Source organism: Pleurodeles waltl, chromosome 5, assembly GCF_031143425.1.
Source record: "Pleurodeles waltl isolate 20211129_DDA chromosome 5, aPleWal1.hap1.20221129, whole genome shotgun sequence".
Lineage (NCBI taxonomy): Eukaryota > Metazoa > Chordata > Amphibia > Caudata > Salamandridae > Pleurodeles > Pleurodeles waltl.
Window position 1 is genome coordinate 1,505,143,460 of NC_090444.1, and position 27,752 is coordinate 1,505,171,211.

Here is a 27,752-nt window from a genome sequence, read left to right on the forward strand (position 1 = left end):
GTTCAGCAAGGCAGCAGGCCAACAGGAAGGTAGCAGTCCTTTGTAGAAAAGCAGAAAGGTGAGTCCTTTGAGCAGCCAGGCAGTTCTTCTTGGCAGGATGTAGTTTCTGGTTCAGGTTTCTTCTCCAGCAAGTGTCTGATGAGGTAGGGCAGAGGCCCTGTTTTATACTAAGTTGTGCTTTTGAAGTGGGGGTGACTTCAAAGAGTGTCTAAGAAATGCACCAAGCCCCCTTTCAGTTCAATCCTGTCTGCCAGAGTCCCAGTAGGGGGTGTGGCAGTCCTTTGTGTGAGGGCAGGCCCTCCACCCTCCCAGCCCAGGAAGACCCATTCAAAATGCAGATGTATGCAAGTGAGGCTGAGTACCCTGTGTTTGGGGTGTGTCTGAGTGAATGCACAAGGAGCTGTCAACTAAACCTAGCCAGACGTGGATTGAAGAGCACAGAAAGATTTAAGTGCAAAGAAATGTTCACTTTCTAAAAGTGGCATTTCTAGAATAGTAATATTAAATCCGACTTCACCAGTCAGCAGGACTTTGTATTACCATTCTGGCCATACTAAATATGACCTTCCTGCTCCTTTCAGATCAGCAGCTGCCCCTTCAACAATGTATGAGGGCAGCCCCAGTGTTAGCCTATGAAGGGAGCAGGCCTCACAGTAGTGTAAAAACGAATTTAGGAGTTTTACACTACCAGGACATATAACTACACCGGTACATGTCCTGCCTTTTACCCACACAGCACCCTGCTCTAGGGGTTACCTAGGGCACACATTAGGGGTGACTTATATGTAGAAAAAGGGGAGTTCTAGGCTTGGCAAGTACTTTTAAATGCCAAGTCGAAGTGGCAGTGAAACTGCACACACAGGCCTTGCAATGGCAGGCCTGAGACAAGGTTAAGGGGCTACTGAAGTGGGTGGCACAATCAGTGCTGCAGGCCCACTAGTAGCATTTAATCTACATGCCCTAGGCACATGTAGTGCACTCTACTAGGGACTTACAAGTAAATTAAATAGCCAATCATGGATAAACCAATCAATAGTACAATTTACACAGAGAGCATATGCACTTTAGCACCGGTTAGCAGTGGTAAAGTGCCCAGAGGTCAAAAGCCAACAATAACCGGTCAGAAAAAATAGGAGGAAGGAGGCAAAAAGTTTGGGGATGACCCTGTCAAAAAGCCAGGTACAACAGCTAGGTTAAGTTGTCTCTTGTTTTGCAGTTTGCACTTTACTTTGCACAGTGAGCTGTCAGCACTGTAAAGGGGGATTTGTCTTCAAGATTATCTTTTTCTGTTCAAATCTCTTATTGTAATGCATTTCTTTGAAGGGGTTGACTAATTTGCATTCACCTTTTTTTTTTTTTTTTTTTTTTTTTTTCTTCACCTTTTTGTTGTGCTTCATTGGGGACCTTAATCTTTTAATCTTGTGTTTACATTTTTTATTGGGACCCCGTTTGGTCCCCTGCATATTTGGCAGTTACAAATGTTAACTTTGGTGTCGATCAGTTTGGCCAAACCGGTCTGTGTTTTACAGACTGAGTTATTACACAACATTCACATTCCTTCCCACCTATCCCCCCTTAACTAATTAATGTTGTGAACAAGGGTTACTTTGCTGATGAAAGTGGTGACTTCTTTTTCACCCTTGTCAGTCCATCACCCTTCTAACCTTTTACCCCCATCCCACTGAGGAGGAGGCGCATTTATTGGATCCTAGGTGGGCGGTCAACTACTATCTTGAGAGCGCTGAAGATGTACAAATTGATGACCAGCTATTAGTGGGGTACTGAGGTGCCAAGAAAGGCAAAACGGTACAGAAGCGGACTCTGTCTAGGTAGACCATTCTCTGTATGAATACTTGTTATGCTTTGCTAAGGAAAGACCCTCCGTAAGAGAACAGTTTCCATTCCACCAGTGTCAAATTAACCGCTTATGCCCATGTCAGAGGAGTTCTGGGCATTGCTGCACATCAAGCATTTTTGCCTGGATTCCGAAGTATATAATGACAGCCGCTTCACTATATCCGTCTTGCAGGATTTCCTCATCTAACCATCCATCAACCCTACTCCTTGGAAGGGTACGGTTTTTAAAAATCTTTTCTATAGGGGAGGAGTCTGTAGAAAGATGCATCCATCTAAGGAAAAAGTTACTCATCTATGGTAATCTTTCTAGTGCAGACTCTTTCTACATACAGATTCCTCACCAACCCACCCACCTCCCTGTTTGATGGATGTGTTTAGAGAAAGTTCATGAAATACCCAGATATTTAATTTTGGACTGCACTAAGTAATGTTGATGCTAGTCCATCTGCTCGCCCTGAAGGCTTAGAAAAAAAGGGATGGAAACAGATGTTGCATTAGGATGGGTGCTATATGGCTTTGGTGGAGTCATTTGATGACTCTTGTGGCACTGATATGAAGTCAGCTTCCTTACCCTGATATGAGAACTTTGAAGTTTTCAGATCCAGTCTGATATCTGGGAATATTCTACAGGTAAGGAATCTGCAGGTAGTCAGAATATCCACTAGAAAGATATTTGCCACAGTTACTCTTTCGTATTGCATGATAATGTTGCTTGTGTTTATTGTATTCAAATCTTAATCTTTTTTGGTTAGCCATCCTACTCTGTGGAGACCAGAATACGGCAGCTACATGATTGAAGGAACACCTGGTCAACCGTATGGCGGCACCATGTCCGAATTTAACACTGTGGAAGCTAACATGAGGAAAAGACGGCTGGAGGCATCTGCGTTGTTAGAAAAAAATGTTGCCATCTGCACAATTACAGCTTTTCCAAGGTGATGAGCAAATTTAAACGTTTTCCTTGTGATATTAAATGGATATGGGATTTCCTAGTGCACTGTCAAAATGAACGCTTGAAGTTGAAATCCTGTTTTAGCGTGCCTACCGCTGCAAACCTTCGACTCTGTTTAAATCATTTAAAATAAAGAGGACTGTGTCAAGCCCTTTTAATCTATTCCCTTGCAAGATAGTGCATTTTGAGGTCATTTGGTGATTACTAATATTAGTGGCTAATGATTTTGTTTGTAGGCCTTGCTGATGTGCTTAAGCTCGTGGCCAGAGATAACACAGTGAAAGAAAAAATTATAATGGGAACTTAATTGCAGGGCTGGCAAGACATTGTTTTACATTGGTGCTGGAGTTCATGCTCTTATCATTGGTGGCTGAGTGCACCTAATTCCACTACTCAAAATGTTCAGCCTTGCATGTCAACATGCCCACCTGTCCTGAAGGTAGAGGGTTCATCCAGTAGCACTTTGGGAAGGGAGTTATTGGGGATGACGTTCTACCAGACTGGGAAAGGGTCTGTGGGGAGGCCAGCTGGTGAGTCGCTTTACAAATAATGCATGGCTGTTTTGGGTAACATTGCTACAACTGGATGCCACTAAATGGAGAAAAAAATTATAACTTTCTAAAATCACAAACTAACTAGTTCCCCCAACTCGAATAGCATTAACCTGGAGGCAGAGCAGAACATCCTTCCCCTGGCATCAACTGGATGGCGCCATCAAAGAGAAACATGCCTTCTCTCACCTCCTACTATTGAACACTGATGTGGGGAAAGCATTGTGAAGCACTTTCTAGCACAGTAAAATATGAACAAAGGCAAAATAGTTACATCTTTTTGTTTAAAACAGTATATTAAACCGTTTTTATATATCTCAGCAAAAATGCAAAAGGGCCGGGCATGTTCAGAAAGCATTCAAGACCGATATTTAGTCATCACTGAAAGAAAGAAGCCCAGAAAGTGCAAACGGTTAACACATAACAGAAAGTCTTTATTCTACTGAATTCTGTTCCCAAAACCACTTTTTGACCTAAAGCCTGGCAGATCTGTTCTCTTACAACCAACAGCATCGTTCATCTTCATGTATTCTTGTGCGGCGGCAGATGAAGCCTCTTGCAAGAATCTCTAAGCTCAGTAGTGATAGCAAGGCTGTGGGAAGACAAGGTAAAGGTGACAGTCACAGCTCTGTGGTCTGTCCCTTGGTGGTGAAAGGCTGAGAAGTTTACTTTTCTAGCCACAACCACCTCTTCAGTAGATTGAAATGGTTGTCTTGCTGGTGTGATGGGTAGTACTGATTACTTAAGTAGCCTTATCACATAAAGATAGTGAAAGGGCATGTGTTCTTTCCATTCAGCTCTCAAATAATGTTTCCTTCTGTCATGCAAGATGACAGTTGTACTAAAGGACACCACAGCTAACATGCTGTTTGAACAAATTAAAGCCAGGGGAGCTCATACCAAAAGCTTCTGTACCCTGGCACTGGTTTGATGCTTGCATGAGAATTTCTTGACATTGTAAGAATATCCTTGAATGACTGGGAAAGAAGTACCAATGTGGCCGTGTTTGAATTGGTCTTGCCTGTGTACTCGTTTCTGTAGTCTGTAATTCCGGTGGAGAGGGCTCCTTGATTTTGCTGATATTTCAACACCATGTCTCAGACTGTTAGTGTAGTCTGGTTTCTCATTTACACTTTTCTACTGTTAGTAGGAGGTATGCTTTACTGTTTCTCCCTCCACCACTCTCCCTTTTCACCCAGTAGGGGAGCCCTGATACCAATCCTTGCTTGTGTTCTTTTCTCCCTTTTCGATGTACATTTATGCTACCCTGTGGGTTATGAATACTTTCACTAAAGCAGGCTGCCTCTTGAGCTGCAGAACAAGTATGTATGTAGCTGCTCCTAATAGAAACAAATGTCTAAGAAATTTGAGATACTGGATTTATCAAGTCTATTTTATTTGCATGTATGTTATAAATTACTTTCTGCTCAGCATCTTTTCAGATTTCTGATGTAAATGAGCTACTTCTTTTTTTATTTTGTTGGGATATGTGGCTACATCTTTGGTTAAAAAAAAAAAAAAGTCACTTTATTGTCTCCAACAACAGGGAGAAATACATACCGAGCTGTTGCTCTTGTGGTGAGCTTGCCCAGTAACACATTATCTTGACCAAATAGTTAGACATACTGTAAGGTCTTGCTTCCAGCACATTATCTGTCCCAGTTGATTGGCATTCTAGTTTATACACACCTGTATTACTATCATAAATATGAAACCTCGTGCAGTGTTGTCTTTGGGTATGATATGTGGAGAAAAGCTCTTGTCATTTCGGATTATCTGATCTTTCCTGCTTGATTTTGGCAACCATAAAATGTTAGGTGCCGGATTGTATTTGAAACTTACCTGTGTCTTTGGTTATTTTTTTTTAGATTGGGATGCCCTGGGTTTACTTTTCCTGAATTTGAACCCACACCAGTAGAGAGTGGTGCTTCTAAGTCATTGTTTTTTCCAGACGAAGCAATAAACAAACATCCTAGGTTTAGGTGAGTGTGCATGTTTTCTTGAAGATCCTTGATTGATTTGACTTTATTGGGTGTATTAGATTTTTGTTAAAGTGATTTTATAGTGATTGTAGGAAGCTGGCTCTCTATATAGTGCACTAAAATGAAGTACATTGTTCAGAGAGTCCAGTGGATCAGAGGCAGGTATACATGGGTCTAGTGCCCTTTTTGTGGTAGTGTGGGTGAGCAGCTAGGCTTATCAAGGAGCCTTGTTAAACATTTGTTGTACACACAGAGGCAATATACGAGTCACACACTCCAAGAATAAATCCGAGACCAATTTTGAAAAATAACAGTTGCTTTTATATATGGTTTGAACCAAAGAACTTCATTATATGGTAAGCAGTTTTTAAATTAAAAATTCTGTTTAAAAAATCGATAATACAGTTTTCAGAATCTTCACTGTTAGCCTTTCGAAGGCAAAGAAGAATGCAGTTTCTCAGACTAGGAGGGTGGGGTTGGGGGTACTGAAGATGTTGCTCCCAGACAGAGCTTGGTCTCCTGGGGTTGAGGCTAGCACTAACGGGGCCTACAAGGCAGCACCAAACATACACCTTCAGCAGCATAGGGGCGGCCAGGTACAGTGTGCCAACACAAAGCTGGGAGCCCAGTGATATCCAATGGGGACAGGGTGTATCTACTGCAGCGCTGCTTGCTGCTTACAGGTGAGTAAAGTGAGGTCAGGGGCGGATCTCCTGGGGTTGAAGCAAGGACAAGGGGGGGGCGCAAGGCAGCACCAAACTTACACCCTCAGCGGCACACGGTTGGCTGGGTGCAGAGTGGCAGTACAGCATCGGGCTCCCAGTGTTAGTCAGTGCGGGAGATCACTTTGAGATATGGGCTGCAGGCCCTGACCAGGGGGCCGGGAGAGGTCAACCCAGAGCTATCAAGGTAAGTTAAGATGCCGAGGGTCGTATGGCCACCAGGGTTCTAGCTCCCATAGGCTCTGGGTGCCAGGGTGTCTTTTGGTGTCGGAAGCAGCTTACTGAGTAGGTCGTGGTCAGGGTGAGCCCTCAGATTTAGGCTGCAGGCTGTGGAGTCTGGGAAGGGCCAGCCCATGATGGACTCTGGGTCAGAAGCATTAGAGAACCTTCACTGGACTGGTGGGCCACTTGGACTCTGGCGTGGGTGTCGGGCGCAGAGGTGGTTCCTGGTGGCGGTTTCATGGTTCCTCAGATAGGTTTCTTTTGGACAGGTCCACTGTCCACAGGAGTTCATGCACTTTTATTGAAGTCAGGCAACCCTCTCAAGGTTTTAGAGGTCATTGAGCTTCAGGATAGTCTTCTTCTGGGCACAGGTTTCTTTGAAGGCTGGAGACAGGCCACTAGGGCTGGAGCCAAGTCAGTCGGTGTTTCAGTCTTCTCTGCTGGGCGACTTCTGTTTTGTTTGGCTCTTCTTAGGTCGACAGGAAACGGATTATAGGGTTCAGGGGTGCCACCTAAATACCGAATTTAGAGGCGTTACAGGAAGTGCCAGCCAATGGGCTACTCACCTTTAGGGTGACTTCACCTTGCCTATGACCTGTTCCTTTAGGAATTTAGCACAGCCCTAAACCTATTGACCTAATTCCCTCCACACAAGATGGAGAAATTTAAAAAGTAGTGTCCACTAAAGCTCGTCCACCCTACGGGAGGGACTGGCATGAAGTGGGCACTCCTAATTTAACTATTTTTCCTGCCTGTGCTGCCACCAAAAGTGTTGTCAGGGCGGGCGGGTTGGTCTTCTCCACCATCTGGAGAGACTTGGGTCGAATTACAAAGGTAGCAAGGCCTTTGAAGCTCCCTGCCCTGGAATATCCATCCTGCTTGGGAGAGGAGGTAACACCTCTTCCCGGTGCAGGCAGTCACTCGGCCTCGAGAACACTGGCTCTCACCATGGGGTCCAGAAACGTGTCTGTGGTCGCTGAACTAGCAGGGACAAGTAGGTTTTCAGGAGCACCTATAAGGTGCCTTCTGTATGCATTTTTGTTTTTTTTAAATGTAAATCTGTCATTGGGCGTTTATTATTCTGAGATGTTTGATACCAAACATCCCAAGATTCAGAGAAGCCATCATGTAGCTAGGAAGCACCTAATTAAAACTTATACATGCATTTAACTTGCTTCTCTGTACAGTTACTATGTGTGAGAATCGACTGAGACATAGCATGGGCATATCTGCTTACATAGATATGCTCTTCCATGTAATATAAGGCACCCTGCCGTAGGGCTCTAAGGCCTGCTAAAGGGGTGACCTGCATATATTGCATGCAGTGTTTAGGGTACATGGCGCACAGCCTGTATGCCATGTCATGTTTTCAATTTTGGGAATACCTTGTCAAGTAGCCTGCAGTGGCAGTCTGCGCAAGGTTGGTGCTGGGTCCCTCAGAGTGGCACAGGTTGTGCTGCAGTTTTGAGGGGCCCTCTCCAGTACCCATACCCTAGGTACCAGGAGTACCATTTACTACTGGCTTGTAGGGGGCTGAAATGCCTGGTCACTTGGGGATCAAGCAACTAGGTGTCTTTGGTTTAGAGAAGGTACACTGGCACTGGGGACTTGATTAGTAGAAATCCAGTGCACCTCAGTTGAAGTTGCTTTCAAAACCAGGCAAAAAGTGGAAGGTACCACAACCAGACCCCGGCTCCCTACAGTACTTACATTGAAAGAAAGAAATATCCATCTTGGAATGCAATGTACAATCTCCCCTTCTTGGAGTAATGACAGTACTCCTCAACTCATCAACCCCCTTATATTTGTTAAGTAGCCCATAGTAGTTCCACCAGCATCCCCATATTGTTTGTTTATGTGGACAGCCTTTGGACAAGTGTATAGGTTCTTCCAACATAAGACACCAGCCCATTGTGGACCTCCACGCAGAGATGCGTGGCAGCTGGCTGGCGTTCCAGTGGCGGGCAGTATCTCTTTGCCAGCAGCATGGCAAAGCCCACCGTTATACTATCACTGCTAGGACTCTCTAGGCCCTCCAGGAACCTCATGTACCAACAGTATTGTGGTCCAAAGCTCATGCATCCAAGCACTTCAACTGAGTGGGATGCCTTCTCAAAGTCCAACGAGAAGGGCACATGGTTTCCGGAAATTAGAGTCCTGAACCAGTGCCAACTGCAGATGTCTGATCCAATGCCTTGTTCCCCGCCTAAAGCTACACTGGCCTAGATGGACCTGGAGAAGCCTGAGAGAGAGTGATTTGGTGAAGATATAAAGTTCAATCATTCTGAGCCGTGTCCAGGTTTATGGATAATTACTATGGTGGGGAGGTTCAGTTCGCAGGGCCTACCCCATTAATCTCTGCCTCCTAGATGGAGATCAAGTAGATGGGGTGTAAGTACCTGTCGAAATTCACAGTAGTATTCTATGGGGTAGCCATCTGGGCTGGGCATTTTGCCCACATTCATTTCAGTCACTGCTTCGCTGATTTCCCCCACTGTTAGGGGGAGTCCATATCAGCTGTCTGGATAGGTGAAAGCCTTAGAAGGGGAATGTTGACAAGAGTAGGATTCAGGCATTCCTGTGGAGATCGTGGTTGATGGGCATATGGGTGTTTAGATTTAATAGTCAGCGAACATTACTGCAACGGTGGTGGCCGTGAATTCCCTCTCTCTATAGTGTTCCGGGATCTCAGCAACCACTCTGGGGGTCATGTGCCTCATAGCCACCCAGTTAAATAGTTTACTGGACTTCTTTCTGAACTCATAGAACCAGCGAAGAGAAACTCACCAGCATTGGCAGGTCTCATCTAGGGTCCGTTGACAGAGTGAGGCTTTGTTTAACTCCAGTTGTCTCTGGAGATTGGATCTGGGTGTAATCCAACTGTAGGATTTCTGATTCGAGGACAATTTTTTGGGCTTGTTTTTCTTGTTCTTTTTGATGAAGAAAGGATTTAATCAAGCATCTTATTGTGGCTGTACCGGCTGCCCAAGGTGTGCCACCGGAGGAAATCAACCTCAGTTGGTGTCAAAGTAGGCCCGTATCTCTGCTGCCAGAAAGTCAGAATAGTGTGGATCCACCAGCTGCTAGATTGACCAGTGAATGGGTTGGGAAGCCAAAGTGAAGAAGGACCGGTGAGTGATTGGGTATTTTGCATGGGATGATTTCCACTGCAGTGGTATTTAGGACGCCTATAGCTGGAAGCAGTAGTAAATCGATAGGGTCTTATGGATGACTGATGTATGCATGTATTTTCTGGTGTGCTGGTGCCATATTCTGCACACATCTCAAAGTCCCAGTGAAGACAGCCACAACATCAGCAGTTTCACTGAGTCTAATGATATGCTGTGGGGGCTGCTTTGGAGTCCCCCTCTAAGTCTGGCACCACAGTGAAACCTCTCCAAATAATTGTGACTCCAGAGAAAAGCCCAATATTTCGGTGCAGCAGGACTCGAAGGCCGTTTTGGGTGATTGGAGAACGATAGCCACACCAAGAAAACTTAAGTGGGATGCCCTCCAGGACTCTAGTGCCACAAATCTGCCGAGCGTGTCAGTGATGGTCTGTGACAGCCAGAAGAAACGTCTTGTGAAGGAGTATTGCAACGCCTCTCAATCTTCCAGAGAAACAGGCATGGAATAACCTGTTCAATCCGTTTTGACCATGAAAGTGGTACCCTATACCCAATAGATGGGTTCCTTGGAGCATGAGAACCACTGATAGCATCCTTCTTTGCATAGCAAAGGCTAGCTCTTCATTTAATGTGATTTAAGAGGCCATTAACATTCCAGGAGAGTATCTCAAAGGTAGACATAGGGCTTTGGGTGTTTCTGTCTTTCTAGGGGGCTGGTGTGTCAGCTGAACATGACTACATGAGGTGCTTTCGTGCAGGACCTGGAAAATGTGGGTGGGCCTTGACCATGTTGTCGTATTGAGGAATGAACCGAACTGGAAACTAAAGCAACCCAAATCAAGCCACTTTTGTCCCCCCCTTTCCCCATACGGATCTCTCTGAAGCACCGGTCTCCCTTATACAACCCTCTAAAACCCAAACATATGGACAACATAGTGGGTGGTTAGTGTTGGACCTTGACGTTCCAAGAGGTCTAAGAGCTGTAGTGCTGCAACATGTTTTACAGGGAAAGCAGAACCATAGCTCCCATGTGAGCAACTTCTGTCAGTAACACCCAGCACCCCCACACTCCTAAATAAACCTTAACTCCCAGCCCTGAACAGCTCAGCCAGGTTTGCGTTGAAGCTGGCCATTTCGAATCGGAGATCCATTTCAATCGGGCTCCTTGAATTGGAGACTTTGTTGACCGCTCTTGAGTGCTGGTCCCCAGGGGCCACACGTTTTGGAGTAATGAAGAGATCATCGGTACCAACCCCGTCTCTTCTGGGATCTAATCTTCTGTTGCGAGGGTGCAGGAGATCCAGCCGCTTCTTGTCAGTTAGTTCGTGGGGCATAGAATCCACTTCAGGAGCTTGTTGAAAAGCCTTTCTCTTGGCTGCCCAATCTCCAGCCACCTCTGGGGTCTCAAAGAAGTCTGTGTGGGAGCGCTATGTATTACTTTCAGAGTGGCTTAGTACAGAAGCATGTGTTGTAAGTTCATAGCTCTCAATTTTTGCTTGACTTGCTCAAAGGTTTTAAGTTTCAGTTGGACCATTTTGCTGTAGTCTGGAAAAATCATAATACATGTGGATTTGAAGTTCACGGCATTTGTCTTGAATACTTTGTGGAGTATCACATCTTGGAAGCTCCGGATGCGAGTGATGAAGGGACCTGGGAGGCAGCCCCTGGAGACGGCCTACGGAGTAGTGATCTGTGGGCCCACTCCAGTACAAACCATGGGGAGAGGAGATCCTTATGGATCCAGGATTTCAGTCTGGTCTGTGTAAACCTCTCTGGGTCCGTGGCCTGTGATCCTTATGGAAATTCCTCAAATCTGAGGTTGTTGCATCAGGATTTAGCGACTTGGCTTCAAGGTGTTTAGTAGATGGAAGTAATTTTGACACTGTTGATTTAAGGGAAGTCACTTCATCTTTGAGAGCGGAGACTTTCTTTTCTGCCTTTCCGACTCAGTGGGTCGTATTGTGAAGGTCCTGTCGGAGGATGGTCACATCCACCTTTACATCCCCTATCTTTGACTCCACTAATTCTCTGGAGGCCTGGATTGCCTCCGGAATGATCCTTGTGACAGCAAATTCTGTTGAGCGCTGGTTCAGCTCCCTAGACGAGGGCCTCAGTTGTGCCCGACCACTGGGTCATAAATTTCTTGATCCGTGTTTGGGCCTGGGCAGATGGGCCTTTATCTTTAGCCAAGGCTCCTCTTTGATAGATGGCTCTGGTGGATTTTCTTGGAGGGTGTAGGGGGGTGGCGAAATGGAAGTAACCAGGTTTGTCTCCCTAAAGTCACCTTTTCACAATGCCAACCCGCATCCTACCACAAAAGTGCACAGCAAGGCAAAGGGGGCAGCATGAGCAGTGAACTATCTGCCTCAAATGCAATGTTTTGCAGTCTAGACCAAGGTCCTGCACCACCCCTCTTCTAGCAAGGCTATACTGGGCTGCACACCGGTAATGGTGGCGTATGAGTGTGCAGCCTTGATGTCAGGTCGGGGGAGGTCGGGGGAGGCAGAGTGTTTAGGGCACACCACACAGCTGATGCCGTCCAAGGAGGCTGTGTATGTCCTTTGCACAGATTGCAAAAGTCCCTTTGCCCCCATGTGGTGGACAGTCAGCAAGGAGAATTTGGGGGGAGGGGGTGGGTGCTACGCTACTCCTTTGGGGCCCCTAACTGCGTTCTCCCCACTGCAGTCAAGAAGACAGGGAGGAAAAAAAAAAAAGCAGCCGCACTGCTCACCTGTTCAACGACGTCCACTCCAGTTTGCAACCAAATTCAGGTCCTTGGGGCTCCTTCCCAATAGCAGGCCCGCCCAGCACCAGGTCTCCATGGTGTGAGAGTACCGGGGGTGTGCCTTTCACTGATCTCAGTGTGTGAACCCTGCAGTGGCGAGGGATTGTCCCAGCAGAGTCCGGAGGGTAGGATTGCTGCACGTGCCTCTCAGCAGTGTGGCTCAGCTCCTGGCCTGGGCCACAGGGCCTTGCCAGTTGCAGCTTGCCGGCAGCCACAAAGCCAAGAAACACAGCAGTGACAGTGGTTCAGTGGAGCTCCGGGGATGTCAGTGGGCATCCCTGCAATTTGTTTTCTCGTAGATAGAGAAGGATTAAGAGGAGGACCAGTAAAGCTATTTTTAAGAAGCATTTGCCGTTTTGGGTGCTACAGCCATGCCCCCATAGGCTGTATTAGGTTTAAATTCGGTATTTTTTCTTTTGTAGATTGACCATCTTCAGTCCTACCCATTATTGAAATGAGAATTGGGTCATAGACTACAGAACATCAGAAATACATTTACCATAGACACAACTTTTAAACCGTGCAAGTTTAGTGCTTTTCCACCTTTTTGAAGTAACCAAAATTGCAGCCTTGGAGATAGAAGGACTCTGAACTTCGGTAAACTACCCAACTCCTTTGATTTTCATTGCACATTTTGTCCGCATAAAGTCTTTGCTCAGGTTTCTTTAAAACAGTAAGACTCTCACCATTTCTGGAATTATTTGAAGCATTTGGCAGTTCTCTCCTCATGTTTTTTTGCCTTTGTGATCTCTGGGGCAGAGAAGATGCCCTTTTTCCCCTCATACATAAGACTAACAAAGAAAAGGGAACTACTCAGTTCACAAAATGAATTGCCCTTGTTCTAGAAGTTCGGCATGTCTAAAGAATAATCCATATCCAAGCTGACATACAATTTAGGGGACTTTATGTTCAAATATTGGGAGGTGGAGGTTCTCTAGAAGTAGCATCTGTTCCATCCGAGGGTCACTACTTTACGTTTCTAATATTCTCAGGAAGAAGACCTTACCTGGGGTTTTGGCTGCCCTCATCATGACTGTAATTACTACCCCAAGGTGAGCATCATTCTTGTGAGCCGTTCCAGATGCAGATGTCTATTACCTTGTCCTAAACCTACAGACTATAATGAGGAAAGGACTACACCCGATATTTGCTGACTGCGACCTCCGCTGGCTCAGCCAGTGCCTCCATCTTAGCTAACCCCATCTCAGCAACCACCACTTCTGCATTTGCCACCACCATGCCTGCTGGTAGCTACTATGACTGAGGATGATAATGCTGAGGAAGAGGAGGTACCCAGAAATCGTAATCAGCAGTGAGTCTTGTATGTAGCGGATCCACTCAAGGATGTTGAGCTAACCCCATTGGACTCCTTACCAGCTGATTCAGCTTCAGTGCCATGATTAAAAGGCCTTCAGAGAGGTTTGTCATGCTGCTTCAAATCCAGAAACCAGGCAGCCTCCTGTATGACCGACAAGGAAGATGTTAAGCAGCGTTCCAAATAATAGATCAAATTTGGCTTTAAGGAAAGTGATTAATGCAATCCAGTTACCTTTTCTACAGCACCCTGCCTGAAAAAGAAATATAGAGTACAAGATTCTACACCAGATTGCTAGATTTGGTCAGGTTAGGCCTTTTCTACAGTCTTTGAAGTAAGCCAGTGTAGTATGTCCAATGTTTCGGCATGCACCAACACTCATCGGAGAGATACATTTTTTGGATTGATTTGGAAAGCACGCCTCCTTTTCTAGTGAACAAACCCAAATGATGGACGGAATGCGGTACCAATCAAACGTTCACCCCAGTCATTGATCTGGGTTTATTCCATCAATTATTTTGCTCATCTTACCATCCGAGTTTGGACGCAGCCATATACAAATCAGTTTTGACCCTGCTCCCATGGGAACAGTCCAGCCCAAGCTGCCGGGCTCTGGACCGGAAATAAGCAGCCTGGGACCAGTTTCCGGGTATCACCCACCATCAGCCAGGCTACCATGAATCCAGTGGCACAGTGAGCCTGGGACCCACGTCTGGGCATACTCGGCACATTTATGGCAACGAAAGCAAGCAAATACAAATGATCGACGGAATGCAGAACCAATCAAACATTCATCCCCAGTCGCAGATCTGGGTTTAATCTATCAATTCTTTTGCTCACCATGTCATCCCTTTTGTAGTGGCTACATCAGTGTATGCTGCAAACTCCTTGGCCACACTTCGATACTGCAATCACTAGATGTGAATGACCTTGGCTTCTACACAGATCTTGCTCCCAACAAGAAGAGATCATCCTGCAAGGAGGGCAAAGGGTGTCAACTGTCATAGATGCTTCCATGAACATATCTAGTGAAACAATTCACCAGCTGTTGAGATTGGCAGTTCTGTGTGAATAGGAAAGGCTTTGGTGTATTTCCTTTAGGCCACTCGTCCAGAATAGCATATTCAACCTCTTCCGGTGGTGTATCACTGTTTTGACCACCTTGTGCCTTGATGCCCTTGAACACCTTACAGCAGTAACAATACCAAATAATCAGATCAGGTGGTACTTTGCAGGCTTTAAGAAAGCGGTCTTCTTGAGGACCGAGGAGCTGTGGTTACCAGCCATTTCACAATTGCTGTCTACCAAACGAGCTGTAACATAAGCAGCAGCTTTACTATGGAAGCCCTACTGCAGAAGACTATACTTTCTTCAGCAGGTCAAGAGCTTGTTAGAAGAAAACCAGCATATTCTTTACAAGCCAGTAAGGGAGGCTGTTGGAAAATGGATTATTGGTAAGGGCAGGTAAGTACCCATACTTAACAATAGGCCACTAACCCCCACTAGGTTCGGGTAGGTCTCAGTAAATTAACCCCATCTCAACCCTTGGTAGCTTGACAACGAGCGACAACTTAGGAGACCAATCATACTGCATTCAAGTAACGCAAAACAGTAATTAAATAAAATCTAGGAAACCATTTAAAAATCCAAAGCCAATTTATGAAAATAGGAAATATTTCTAGCTTTAAAACAACACCAAAGGGAATAAAAGGAAACAGAGATATGAATATTTAGAGTTTGTGTTTTTTAGCGCAATAGCACAAATTTGGTCATCTGGTCGTGCCTCCAGGGCAAAATCAAAGTTTAAGGCCGACCACGATGGAGCTCTGCTTGGCTACAGCAAGCGGGAGGCCTTGGTCAAAAGTTTACTTTCAGACTTAGGGGGTCATTCCGACCCTGGCGGTCAAAGACCGCCAGGGCCGCGAATGACGGAAGCACCGCCAACAGGCTGGCGGTGCTTCCCAGCCCATTCTGACCACGGCGGTAAAGCCGCGGTCAGAAAACCGGGTCCGGCGGTTTCCCGCCGGATTTCCCCCAGCTGGGCGAATCCGCCAGGGCACAGGGGATTCTGACCCCCTTCCCGCCAGCCTGTTTCTGGCAGTTTACACCGCCAGGAAGAGGCTGGCGGGAACGGGTGTCCTGGGGCCCCTGGGGTCCCCTGCACTGCCCATGCCACTGGCATGGGCAGTGCAGGGGTCCCCTAACAGGGCCCCAGCCTGCTTTTCACTGTCTTCCTAGCAGACAGTGAAAAGCGCGACGGGTGCAACTGCACCCGTCGCACACCTGCAACACCGCCGGCTCCATTCGGAGCCGGCTTCAATGTTGCAGGCCCCCTTACCGCTGGGACGGCGGGAGCTAACATGGTTAGCGCCAGCTGGCCCAGCGGGAAGGTTGGAATGGCCCCAGCAGTCTTTTGACCGCGGAGCGGCCAAATGGCGGTTCCCGCCAGGCGGGCGGCAACCGCCGCCCGCCAGAGTCAGAATGACCCCCTTAGTCATTTTCGTGAAGATTTTCTTCAGCGGGACCAAGTAACAAATCCAATCTGACCTCCTAGAACCCTTCCTCGGATATGTGTTGCAGGAGCCCTCGGTGAAGATTTCTACGTTCGGGCTTAGACGATTTGACGAGATGAAAATCCTTCGACTGGGCAGACCTGAATCTTGATCCGACGTCCCTAGAGCCCTCCTCGGATACACTGCCTGGGGAGGTTCCGGTAAACTTTCTACGTTCAGACTTGGTCACCTTTCAGGATTTGCTTCACTGGGACAAACCTGCAAGTCAGGCCGGGGTCGCGGTTGAGGCAAGCCTGCTAGAGTTGCCCCGGCAGGTCTGTCCCTTTATGGAGCTTTTTTTCCAAAAGTTCCCCAAACTTCTGGATCTTCTTTCAGGGGGTCTTTTAAGGTTCTTTTGGTGTCCACAGCTCACCCCAAGTCTCCAGAAGCTCTGGGTTTCTCCTGGAGAGTGCAGACTACAACTCCTAGAATGCATCTGGTGCAAACTCCAAATTGGCCACTGGACAGTCGTCAGTTTCTTCAGGAGTTGGTGCAGGAGACTCTGGTTAGCAAGTTTTCACATGTAGCAAACAGGGAGCACCTCTTTGAACCAGTTTAAACCAGGCAAAGTCCTTTGTATGGTGAAGCTCAAGTGTGCAGCTGGTGCAGTCCTCCAGAGTGCAGTGACCAGGTGCAGGCCAGGGGTCTAGCAGGGCAGTCCTTCTTCTTCTTCTGTTGTTCTTCCTTGTAGGGATCTGAGGTGTGGGTGCAGCTCTGCCAGTTTTATCCTTGCTCCTGGGTGTAAAACAAGGGGTCCTGGTTCTCCAATCATGTGCAGGGTCCTTCCCCCTGTGATGACCACTTCCTGTGAAGTGTGGCAAAAATCAATCCCAGAGAACTACATTCCTTAAAAATCCATCATGGCTGAAACTGATTTTTCGAGGTTATATCTGGCTGAGCCCCCCCACTGGTGCGGCTACAGATCCTAAACACACCCCTCTCCTAATGTAATCAAGGGAACACCTAATTGTCTGGGTTTGCAGGATGTGAGGGAGGTGCTGGGTTGCTCCAAAAGTCCTTCTCTGCCTTTAAATACTAGTTTGGCAGCCCTCCACCCCTCCCACCCTCCTTCCTGCTTTTTCCATCTGCTGAGGGGAGTTCTCCTCCCCCCAGGCACATCTCTTTGTGTTCAGCCCAGGCCACTTCACACCTCAACAGGGCAGCCTGGCCAGGCTGGCAGAGGCTGGCCAATCAGAAGGGCACTACAGGACTGAAGTTGGCAACTTTTTAGGTGGAGTTTAAAACTCTTTACCTGAACAAGTTATTTTAAATGCAACAATTGTAAGCTGTGGGATTTATTATAACAATTAATTTGATACCAAACCTGATGTATCTGACACTTCAGGGGACTTTGTAAATTAAAATAAAGTCTCCCCATTCTAGCCTATGAAGGCCATTCACTACAGTGAGGGGAAAACGAGTTTGGCTATTTTACCTCACCAGGGCTTATAAAACTATTTTAATAAGGTTCCTCCTTATAGTTACATGGCGCCCAACCCTAGGGGCACATAGGGCCCACCTTAGGGGTGACATATATGTACAAATAAGGTACTTTAAGACTTTGGACGTGTTTTTTAATTCCAAAGTTGAATTTGCATATAACTTTAATTTAAAAGCAGCCAGCAAGGCAGGCCTGCCATTAAAATGACACTGTGCAACACAGCAGTGCAACTATGGGTATACTAACTATCTTGGGGTCCTTAAACCTACATGCCCTACCATATAATAGGGACTTATATTTAGGGTAATATTGCCAATTATAATTAGCCTAATTTGCATATCCACTTTACACAGAGCACTGGCACTGGAACTGGTAAGCAGTACCTATGGCACAGTCAAGAGTCAGTAACCACCAGTATCTGTCCAAAATGTTTGGGGGGTGACCAGGCCAAAAAGGAGGACTTCCTTACAGAGGTAGTGGTCATTCTAAATCGTGGGGCTCAAGGCAACAGTGACACTGTACTGGCATCGCCAGCTTTGCATTCTTTAGTCCAGTGCATCATAGCTAGAACCCATTATGGACACTCATCAAGTTTGTTCAAACAACTTTCAACACCATCCAGGCAAGAATGCAACAGGCTTTGATTCCAGGTGGTCTGTCGTTAAAAGTTGTAGTTTTTTTTTTTTTTTTTTAACCTATGGTGCCTAAATAATTACCTCTGGAACCAATCCTTCCTCACAATGTCGTACTCCGGTATCTTCGGGAGGGTGAGTACCCCAGACAATCCCTTTTCCAAGCAAGGAATTGCAAAGTCACTACAATAGTTCATTTCTACCTCACCCAAGCCAACAGATCATTCTCCGCCATGGTGCAAGCGAACTCCACTGAGAAGCAGCAGCATCTTCACCCCTGTAAGCCAGAGTACCTCCCCATGGACATTTGTAGGGGGTGAACAAGTAAGACCTGCTCATGCTTGAGACATTACTTCTGGGCACAGAAGTAGCAAGAGAATCTGCTATTTGTCACACAGTTCCGTGCAACCTTTTTTGTTAAGGTTTGCCTTGTTCCCCACCTTCGTTTAGTAAACTGTTCTTTATACAGTTTGCTGTTATGATTGAAGCATGCACCTCTATGAAGGATCCAGTGCAGGGAAAATCTAGGGCCAGATGTAGCAAAGGGTTTTACCCATTCTGTGTCTATGGGAAAATTCGTTGGTACATATGGCCCCTAGTCTTTGAAATTATGCAAGCCCTATGAACATATATGCACACATACCTGTTGTTGATGTTTGCTCATCTAAATTTTTGAATTCTGTTATATTTGTCTATACTTTCATCTTAACCAGAAATCGCCTAGGGGTGTACTGTAGTACCTCTTACTATAGTTGAAATCAAGTGGTGCATTATCTTCTAATTATTACTTTTATGCTTGAAACTGTTTTTTTAAATTTATTTATTTATTTTTTAATAGCATTAAAAATCGTGCTTTTTGTATTGTCATTAATGTGGTGAAAACCAAAATAAAAGGTAGATAAGCCAAAAATTAGGTTCTTTAATTAAGATGTGTCAATTGAGTTATACATTTTGATTACTTTGCTAAATTAGGAAAATATGATCAGGAAAATTAGAAACGATGAATGAGTGTGGGGTAACCTTTACTTTCCTTTTTTATATTTAGTACATTAACCAGAAATATTCGACACAGGAGAGGGGAAAAGGTTGCAATAAATGTACCGAGTGAGTATGTTTTCTCTTGTTTCAATACAAGTTTAAGATTAATGTCTCCATGATTTTCTTTAATTGTTTGTTCTTCTTTAAACAGTATTCAAAGATAAGAATACACCGTCTCCTTTCATAGAAAAATTTCAGCACGATGATGGAGATGGGGCTGGTGCAGCTAAGCCAGATCATATTTACATGGACGCCATGGGATTTGGAATGGGAAACTGCTGCCTTCAGGTTGGAATGGGGAACGGATTGGTCTCTTGTGTTAGTAAAGAATACCAGCCTAGCTCTAATTACATCTGTTATAGTTTGCAGATTATTTCTAGTTTGAAAGATAAAGTCTGAATTTTCAAATGATGGAGATTTCAGGCATTTCCCTAGTGCCTGTATCCCTTGAGGGCAGTGTGACAATTTGTGCCTTTGCCCATGTAAACACCAGACTAAATCAAGGGCATAGTTAGCAGTGATGCAGTTACTGAAGGACACTGGCCGCAGAGACAGGTGGGGCCCTATTGCACTGTCTGTTTCCTCTACTTCTGTGAGTGCAGTCGGGGATACATCTCTAGTGCTTTGCCTTCAGCCTTGCAGATACCTTGGAGTCCCCATCAGCACTCTTTCAAATTAGCAGTTGGTGTGGCTTTCAGCTTCCTTTAATTTTATTACATATGTTGATTTGTGAGCGTGCTGATCAGAGGAGTGAAGGTTCTGCAATGTGTATGTTCACGTTTCCTAAACAATGCCGCGTTGTCTATTCATTGCAAAATGAACACATTGTGTGGCCTACAGCCTCTTTCAAAAACTAATATAAAGGTGGCGCACAGCCATGTGGGCTAGTATGGACACATGGTAGTGATAGCAACGCAAATGGTTGAGTGTATAAATCTTCCAGTTAAGATTTAGACTACATAGACTTGCTTTTTCTATAACAAATTTGATGTGTGGCACATTATTTCTCTTCCAAACCCACCTGTTTTAATTAATTTATTCTTGCTCATAAATAGTCAGTCTAAAGTATACAAAAAAGTGATGAATGGAATGCTTGAATTAATGTCAGCCACTGGTAGTTACTCTGTCTGCATTCAAATTCATAGTTATTGTGCACATCATACCACCTCAGTTTGGGCCCATCCATATGCAATAATAATAAGCAGAACTAGAATTGAAATGAACACTTTCCCTTTACTGTTTTGTTAACAGTTATAGGCGGTCATTACAACATTGGTGGTAAAAGCTGCTTACCGCCGTGCAGAAGACCGCCAACACACCACTGTGGAATTCCGCCACAACTATTATGACCCAAATTTCGGAATCCGCAAAAATTCAGACACCCACACAAGTCCGCCACACCAAAGGTCAGTGATAAACTGGGGAAAACAAAACCAACATCGTCACGCCAACAGAAATACGTCAGAAAGCGTCGGGTCCTTATGCTCTGGTGGGGTCGATGTCTGGCCAGTCAAGACACAGTGGGGTGAACACACTGGGCCGCGGTCACGCCGGGGGGCTGCAGGTGCTGTGGCGGAGTAGGGTGTCACGGACGTCAGTGACAGCATTCGGAACACATGAAGTCATGGGACGTCTAGGGGAAATCCACAAAGCCCAACTGTCAGTCTGACCCAGACGTGGATTCCACAGGCAGGCAGAGGCCCAGTATTGTTTAGCAAGAAAATGCTCCCTTTCTAAAAGTGGCATTTTCAAACTGACGATCTAGAAACCAACTTTATCAAAAGGTGTATTTTTAAATTGTGAGTTCAAAGACCCCAAACCTCTATCTGCTCCCAATGGGGAAACTGCACTTGAAATGTATTTAAAGGCAGTCCCTATGTTAACCTATGGAAGAGACAGGCCTTGCAATAGTGAAAAACGAATTTGGCAGTATTTCACTATCAGGACAGGTAAAACACACCAGTCCATGTCCTACCTTTTAAATACACTTCGCCCTGCCCATGGGGCTGCCTAGTGCCTACTTTAGGGGTGACGTCCATGTAATTAAAGGGACAATTTGGGGCTGGCAAGTGGGTGGGTCGAATTGGCAGTGCAAAACTGCATACACAGAGACTGTAGTGGCAGGTCTGAGACATGTTTACAGGGCTACCCATGTGGCTGGCACCATCAGGGATGCAGGCCTACTAGTAGCATTTGATTTACAGGCCCTGGGCACCTCTAGTGCACTTTTCCGGGGACTTACAAGTAAATCAAATATGCCAATCATGGAAACGCCAAATACCAATACAGTTTACACAGACTTTAGCACTTTAACACTGGTCAGCGGTGGTAAAGTGCCCAGAGTAGCAAAACCAGCAAAATCGTAGCCCAGCACACAGTCCGAAACACAGGAAGCCGAGGCAAAAAGACAGGAAACCACGTCAAGGATGCCATGTCTAACAGTTTTTACCAAAGCTAGCTTCCCCATTAAGGAGCTAGCGAGGGTGTTCTAGAAATTCACAACAGCTTTCAACCCCTTTATTACTCTGCCGATATTTGCAGCCTCAAACTCTGCTTCTCCGTGAATAAGATGTATCTCAAGATATCTGCTACCTTTGTGTCCCACAGGAGGTCTAACATGGGCACATCTTGAATTGGGCTAAAGGCAGAGTGTCACAGCGGGAACAGTTTGGACTTGGAGCGAATAACATGCAACCCGGACACAGTAACAAACTCTGCAAGGACAGCCACCATGATAGGGAGTGAGTAGTTTGGCTGATATACATAGAGTAACTTATCACTTGCATGTAGGGATACCACATGTGTTTGTGCCATAGCCGTATCCCCTATCCCTTCAACACCTGGCTTAGTCTGCAAGCCAGTGGCTCCATCACCAAGGCAAAAAGCAGGGATGACAAAGGGCATCCCTGCCTGGTTTCACGGTGTTGATAAAAACGCAGCAACACTATTCCTCCCTCCCTCCCTCCCTCACTTTCGCAACTGGGGCACAATATAGCAGCTGTACCCTACTTAATGTATGCCTCTCCTATTCACACCTTCCGTAAGACCCCACACCGTAAATCCCATACCAGAATCAAACGCTTGTTCGATATCCAGCAGTGCTAGTGGTTAGAGGTCTGCCTCAACTTCTGGTTTGTGCGTAACCAGGGACAGTCTCCTCAAATTGCACTAAGTATTTCTTTGAAGTATAAATCCACATCGGTGCTGGTACTCTAGTCCTGGTAGGTGTTCTATCAGTCTGGATTCTTTATATTTTACGTCAACATTAACTATCCACAGGGGGCGGTAGGACAATACCATTGTAACCTCCTATAACTATAAGCCCGTTTCTCAAACCGGTTGGGAGAGTTCCTGTTCTTCATTGTAAACCTCCAATAAGCAGTCACCTGCATGATGATACTTGCACTATAAATGCATGTACTTAACTTTGCTGTCCCTCAATGCCATACCTGTTATCTGGGCACGAAGAGAGCTTGCACTACTGATGTCCCATGCAGCACTTAATCTATCTATTTGAGGGAAGATTGACCTCGGTGATGCCAATGCTGCACTTGTTCTACCCTTGATACAGGCTTGCACAACTGCTGCTTAGTCCTCTGTCTAGCTGAGCCCAGGAACACTTCTGCTGATGCTGTCTGCCCCAAGTGCCTGTTCTGTGTGGGGAAAAACAAACAGGACAAGCACCCTTTCTACCTAATAACAGAATCAGGGGTACTGGTGCAGGTACAAGGACAGCAGTTCTGTGGGTCTTATGTAAGAATCAAGAACAGGCTGTTGCCTCACTGAACACCTGTAATTGTGTGAAGCGTACAGACAGTTTGAGCACACCACACCGCTGTGTATTTGACGATCCTAGTAAAATTTGGGACGTTTGAGTTTTCAATTCGATTATAAGTCACTTTGTTTTATCATGAGCCATTGTAGTGGCCTAACAGACAACCTCCACATGTGTAAGAACTAATAGAGGTTTGTGGTGTTTTGCCAGACAGCAAGTGTTGACCTGAGGAGAAACATATGAATCGGAGTGTGGGTCAGAACGTCCGCGCCTGTTTAGGGATTGGGCAATTAAAAAAAAATATATATATATATATATTAATTTCAACAACACAAACCAGAACCAGCTGGCACCCAACTACTTGCCACAATCCACCATGTCATAGGGAAGGTTAACTTCTCACAGTAGAATCTATTTGAGATCAAATTGATGATCTGCCCAGCATACATATTCATCTGGCATTCGTTATACCATCCCACCCCTCCTCCTGCATATCATTCCTCCTTGCCCACAATAGAAACTGTGCAAAAACAACAGAAGATGGACGGAATACAGAACAAATCAAACATTCACCCCCAGTCACAGATCTGGGTTAAATCCATCAGTTTTTTTTGCTTGCCATGCCATTCCAGCTCAGACCCAGCCATATGCAAATCAGTCTTGACCCTGTTCCCCATGGGAACAGTCCAGCCCGAACTGCCAGGCCAGGTCCTCCCTGAACCGGAAATAGACCTAGCTTGGCTTGGGTCCAACCTGGGGTAGTGTGGTGAGCAAAAAACGATAGATTAAACCCAGATCTTTGTGACTAGGGGTGAATGTTTGATATGCTCTGCATTACATCCATCATCTGTTCTTTTTGCATTTGTCGCCCCAAGTGGGAAGGGTATGCCCAGACGTGAGTCCCGTACTCACTGCACCACTGGATTCAAGCTAGCCTGGCTGATGAAGGGTGATACCCTGAAACCGGTCCTAGGATGCTTGTTTCCGGTCCAGGGAGGACCTGGCTTGGCAGTTCGGTCTGGACTGTTCCCATGAGGTACAGGGTCAAGACTGAATTGCATATAGCTGGGTCCATCCTGGGGTGGTGTGGTGAGCAAAAAACGATGGATTAAACTCAGATCTTTGTGACTGGGGGTGAATGTTAGATTTGCTCTGCATTCCGTCCATCATATGTTCTTTTCACAATAGAAACTGTGTCATTTTATGCCTCACCATAGGCTGGGGACCCTTCATCATCTGATAAAGAGGAGGATCGTAGCCCTTCTGAATTCATGAACCTATCCAGATGTCCCACCCACACCTGTGTCCTCCTGTGCCGTCTCATCATGCCTGCACCTCTTTGGACAGACCTGCCTCAGCCACAGCCCATTCAGCCACATCTGCCACCCACCTTTCCTCACACAGTCCGACCTGGACCTTCCATGTAATCGCAGCCTGTCTCTTGGCAAAAAACAACAGCAAATGCAGGAACCTAAAGGCCATTTTCTGGCTCTTCAACCTACAAATGTCTCCCAACAGACAGAGAACATGGTCCATATCCACAGGGATGCGCACCACCGACTTTATGCAAATCAACACCCTCCCCCCACTAGTCATACACCACAGGACATGACCATGCTGAGCATAGGAAGTAGGCAGAGGGAGCTTGATGTATGTGACACGAATCAGCCTTACCAGGATCTATTCTATGCATTAACACTGGTGTGAAATGTGTACGATGGTGGATGTCAAAGTGCAGGAGTTTGAAACGTGCATTATAAGACAGTCTTCAACATGGCACACATCTGCTGCCATATGGCATCCACGGGTGGAATTTCTAGATCCTCCTCCCAGACCCTCCGCTCCAGGAATGAATTTTGCTTACGGTCCGCTGTCTGTGCCTTTATAAAGGTGGGATATCAAACGACGGCTCCCATCCAGCTCTAAGAAGCATCTAAAAGTTAGTGAAGTAACTGAGGGCCATATATTGCAAAAATTGGCCTGGACCTACATGGTAGCTTTCCTGTGCAACCGTGAAAACTATAAACTCTTCAATAAGAAACAGATCCCCTAGTACCTCACAACCACCCACCTTCCAGGCTGTCAAGTCCACAGAAGCCCCAGTAGTCTAAACGATGGGAGATCCCAGAAAACCAAATTCCGAGCAATGGAGCTCTGCCCAAAACACCTTTATGGATCAATTCTTTATTGTTCTAGATAAGGCCTCTGTTGGCAGTCAAAAGCAAACACAACTATGTGCATACAACCTAGCGAGCCAGCAATGATGCAGAAGTAAAGTAAAAAAGTAAAAACAACAACTGTAACAACCCCAAACCGCCCTCCCGTGCTTGAATGTGAAAACTGCTGTGAGGTCCAAAGTTTATATAATCAGTGCCTCTGAGGTCATGTCCAACAGCCCCTTCTGGCGAGTACACCTAGCCGGGACAACGTCACTCTGAAAGAGGTGTTCTGCGGTTTCAATTGCAGTAGTTTGAAATAAGCAGGGCAAGTAAACTCATTGAATTCGGAGGACAATATGTTAATGATTGGTGCCCAGATGATTGCGTCATTAAAACACACACACAAACCCACACACGGGGGATTGTTGTATTGAAAGCGTGATCGATATCGTCTAATACACGCTCTTGAAACGTTTCAATTTTGGGCAATGCTAGAGCAGGTGAGGCAAGGTGCCAGTGCCTCCGCAGCCCCTCCAGCATTCCTTAGTTCTAGCCGGATTCAATGCATGAAGCCTTACAAAGGTGAGGTACCAGTATGAGGTGATGTGATATAGGCTGATTCTATGCTGGCCATGCTGTGCGCCGCATGATGTGCCCCATAGTGTATGTCCTCCCACTCTTCATCTTAAGCGTTCTACCCAGCTGTGCCTCCCAGCAGAACTGGCCTGCTGATTTGGGAGGCCGCACGTTTGTAGACAACAACGCATAGATCTCCAAGATGAGGTGTTGATCATCCTTTTTTAAGGAACACCCACTTCTCAAATGCTGTAAGGGGTTTCTGGTCATGTGGCTTGACTTGTGGTTGTTTGACACAGTGTCGTATCTGCAGTTATTCAAGTCCTTCAGTCTCCATCATCCCATAGTCAGTTTTCAATTGTTCAAACGGAATAATTCCTTGTAAGTTAAGTAGGCAGCCAACTCTCTTGCACCCACCCTCCACCATTGTCTGTATTGTTCCTAGTGCACTTCAGGGGAGAAGTCTGGGTTTGCGAAAATTGGAGTCATCGGGAAGGGAAGGGAAGGGATGTAAAGCCAGCTTAGGTCGCCACTGCATCCCACACTCTGAAGATTGTGCTCTTAACCGGGGAGGGGTAGATTCCCCACGCTCGATGTTTATGTGGGAGCCAAGATTCTTTCCAAATGTGGGAGAATGCTATAGCTTGGTCCATAAAATACCAGTGCTTCTCAGCTTCACTCCACTAAGAAGCGGGGCTGGGAGGTTTTAAAATAGCATAATAAGTAAGTTAATGCAAGTCCCACCCCCCCTCCCTCTTGGCTCTGGCAATAAAGAAGGTTCTTTGAGAGCCGGGAAGGTTTGCCCTCATATATGAATTTAGAGAAGGTGGATTGGAGGGTCTGGACGGTTTTCTCCTGTGGGGTGAGAGGGAGTGTCTGGAAGAAGTATAGGATGCGAGGGAGTATAGTCATTTGTATTACTGTTACTCGGCCTAGCCAGAACAGGTGGAGTCAACACCATTTGTCCAGTTCAGCCGGTGTTTGGAAGGTCGCGGCTCTGTAGTTCAGGCTGATAGTGCGTGAGATAGAGGGTGCCATCTTAAACACCAAGTAAATAATATGGATTTGTGCCCATTCTAAGAGGAACTGGGAACATAAGCTTGTCTCATGGGAGGGGGGTGTAGGAAGCTGGCTCTGTATATACTGTACCAAAATGAGGTATGGCATGCACAGATTCCAGGGGTTCCACAGAGGCTTAACAGAGGCTAAAGGAGATAATACTAATGCTCTCTTTTGTGGTTGGTTGGTCTAGCTGCTCGACCACACTATCAATCAATCAATCAATCAAGGCATTTATAGAGTGCGCTACTCACCTGTGAGGGTCTCAAGGCGCTAGGGGGGGTGGGTTACTGCCAAGTCTTGTGGCGCCTCCTGAAGGCGAGGTGGTCCTGGGTAGTTCTTAGGTGAACGGGAGTTCCATGTCTTGGCTGCCAGGTAGGAGAAGGATTTACCTCCAGCGGTGGTTCTGCGGATACGAGGGACGGTGGCGAGTGTGAGGCTGGCTGAGCGAAGCTGACGGGTGGGCATGTAGAACGAGAGCCGTCTGTTGAGGTATTTGGGGCCCCTTTTGTGGAGGGCTTTGTGTGCGTGGGTGAGGAGCCTGAAGTTGATCCTTTTGTTGACGGGGAGCCTGTGCAGGTGTTTCAGGTGGGCGGATATGTGGCAGTGACGTGGTATGTCGAGGATGAGGCGTGCGAAGGCCTTCTGTATGCTCTGAAGACGTTTCTGTAGCTTTGCGGTGGTTCCTGCGTATAGGGTGTTTCCGTAGTCCAGGCGGCTTGTGACGAGGGCGTGGGTAACAGTTTTTTTCTAGTTTCAGCAGGGAGCCAACAAAAGATTTTTCAGAGCATGCAAAGGGTGTGGAAGCAAGAAGATGAGACGGCGTTGACTTGCTTGGTCATAGTGAGGAGGGGGTCCAGGATGATTCCCAGGTTGCGTGCGTGGTCTGAAGGGGTTGGTGAGGTGCCCAGGGCCGTGGGCCACCAAGAGTCGTTCCAGGCGGACGGGGAGTGTCCGAGGATGAGGACCTCCGTCTTGTCTGAGTTCAGCTTCAGGCGGCTGAGCT

At 46.2% G+C, this 27,752-nt stretch overlaps 1 protein-coding gene across 1 annotated transcript in view; it reads left to right on the forward strand.

The window, feature by feature from the left end:
- Positions 1-27,752, forward strand: part of GCLC (glutamate-cysteine ligase catalytic subunit) — a 158,454-nt gene that overhangs the window by 30,514 nt on the left and 100,188 nt on the right. Inside the window, exons 3-6 of the mRNA XM_069235795.1 lie at positions 2,610-2,792; positions 5,229-5,342; positions 19,185-19,243; positions 19,329-19,465. Coding sequence (XP_069091896.1) covers positions 2,610-2,792; positions 5,229-5,342; positions 19,185-19,243; positions 19,329-19,465 — 493 coding nt within the window. The remainder of the gene's footprint in view (positions 1-2,609; positions 2,793-5,228; positions 5,343-19,184; positions 19,244-19,328; positions 19,466-27,752) is intronic.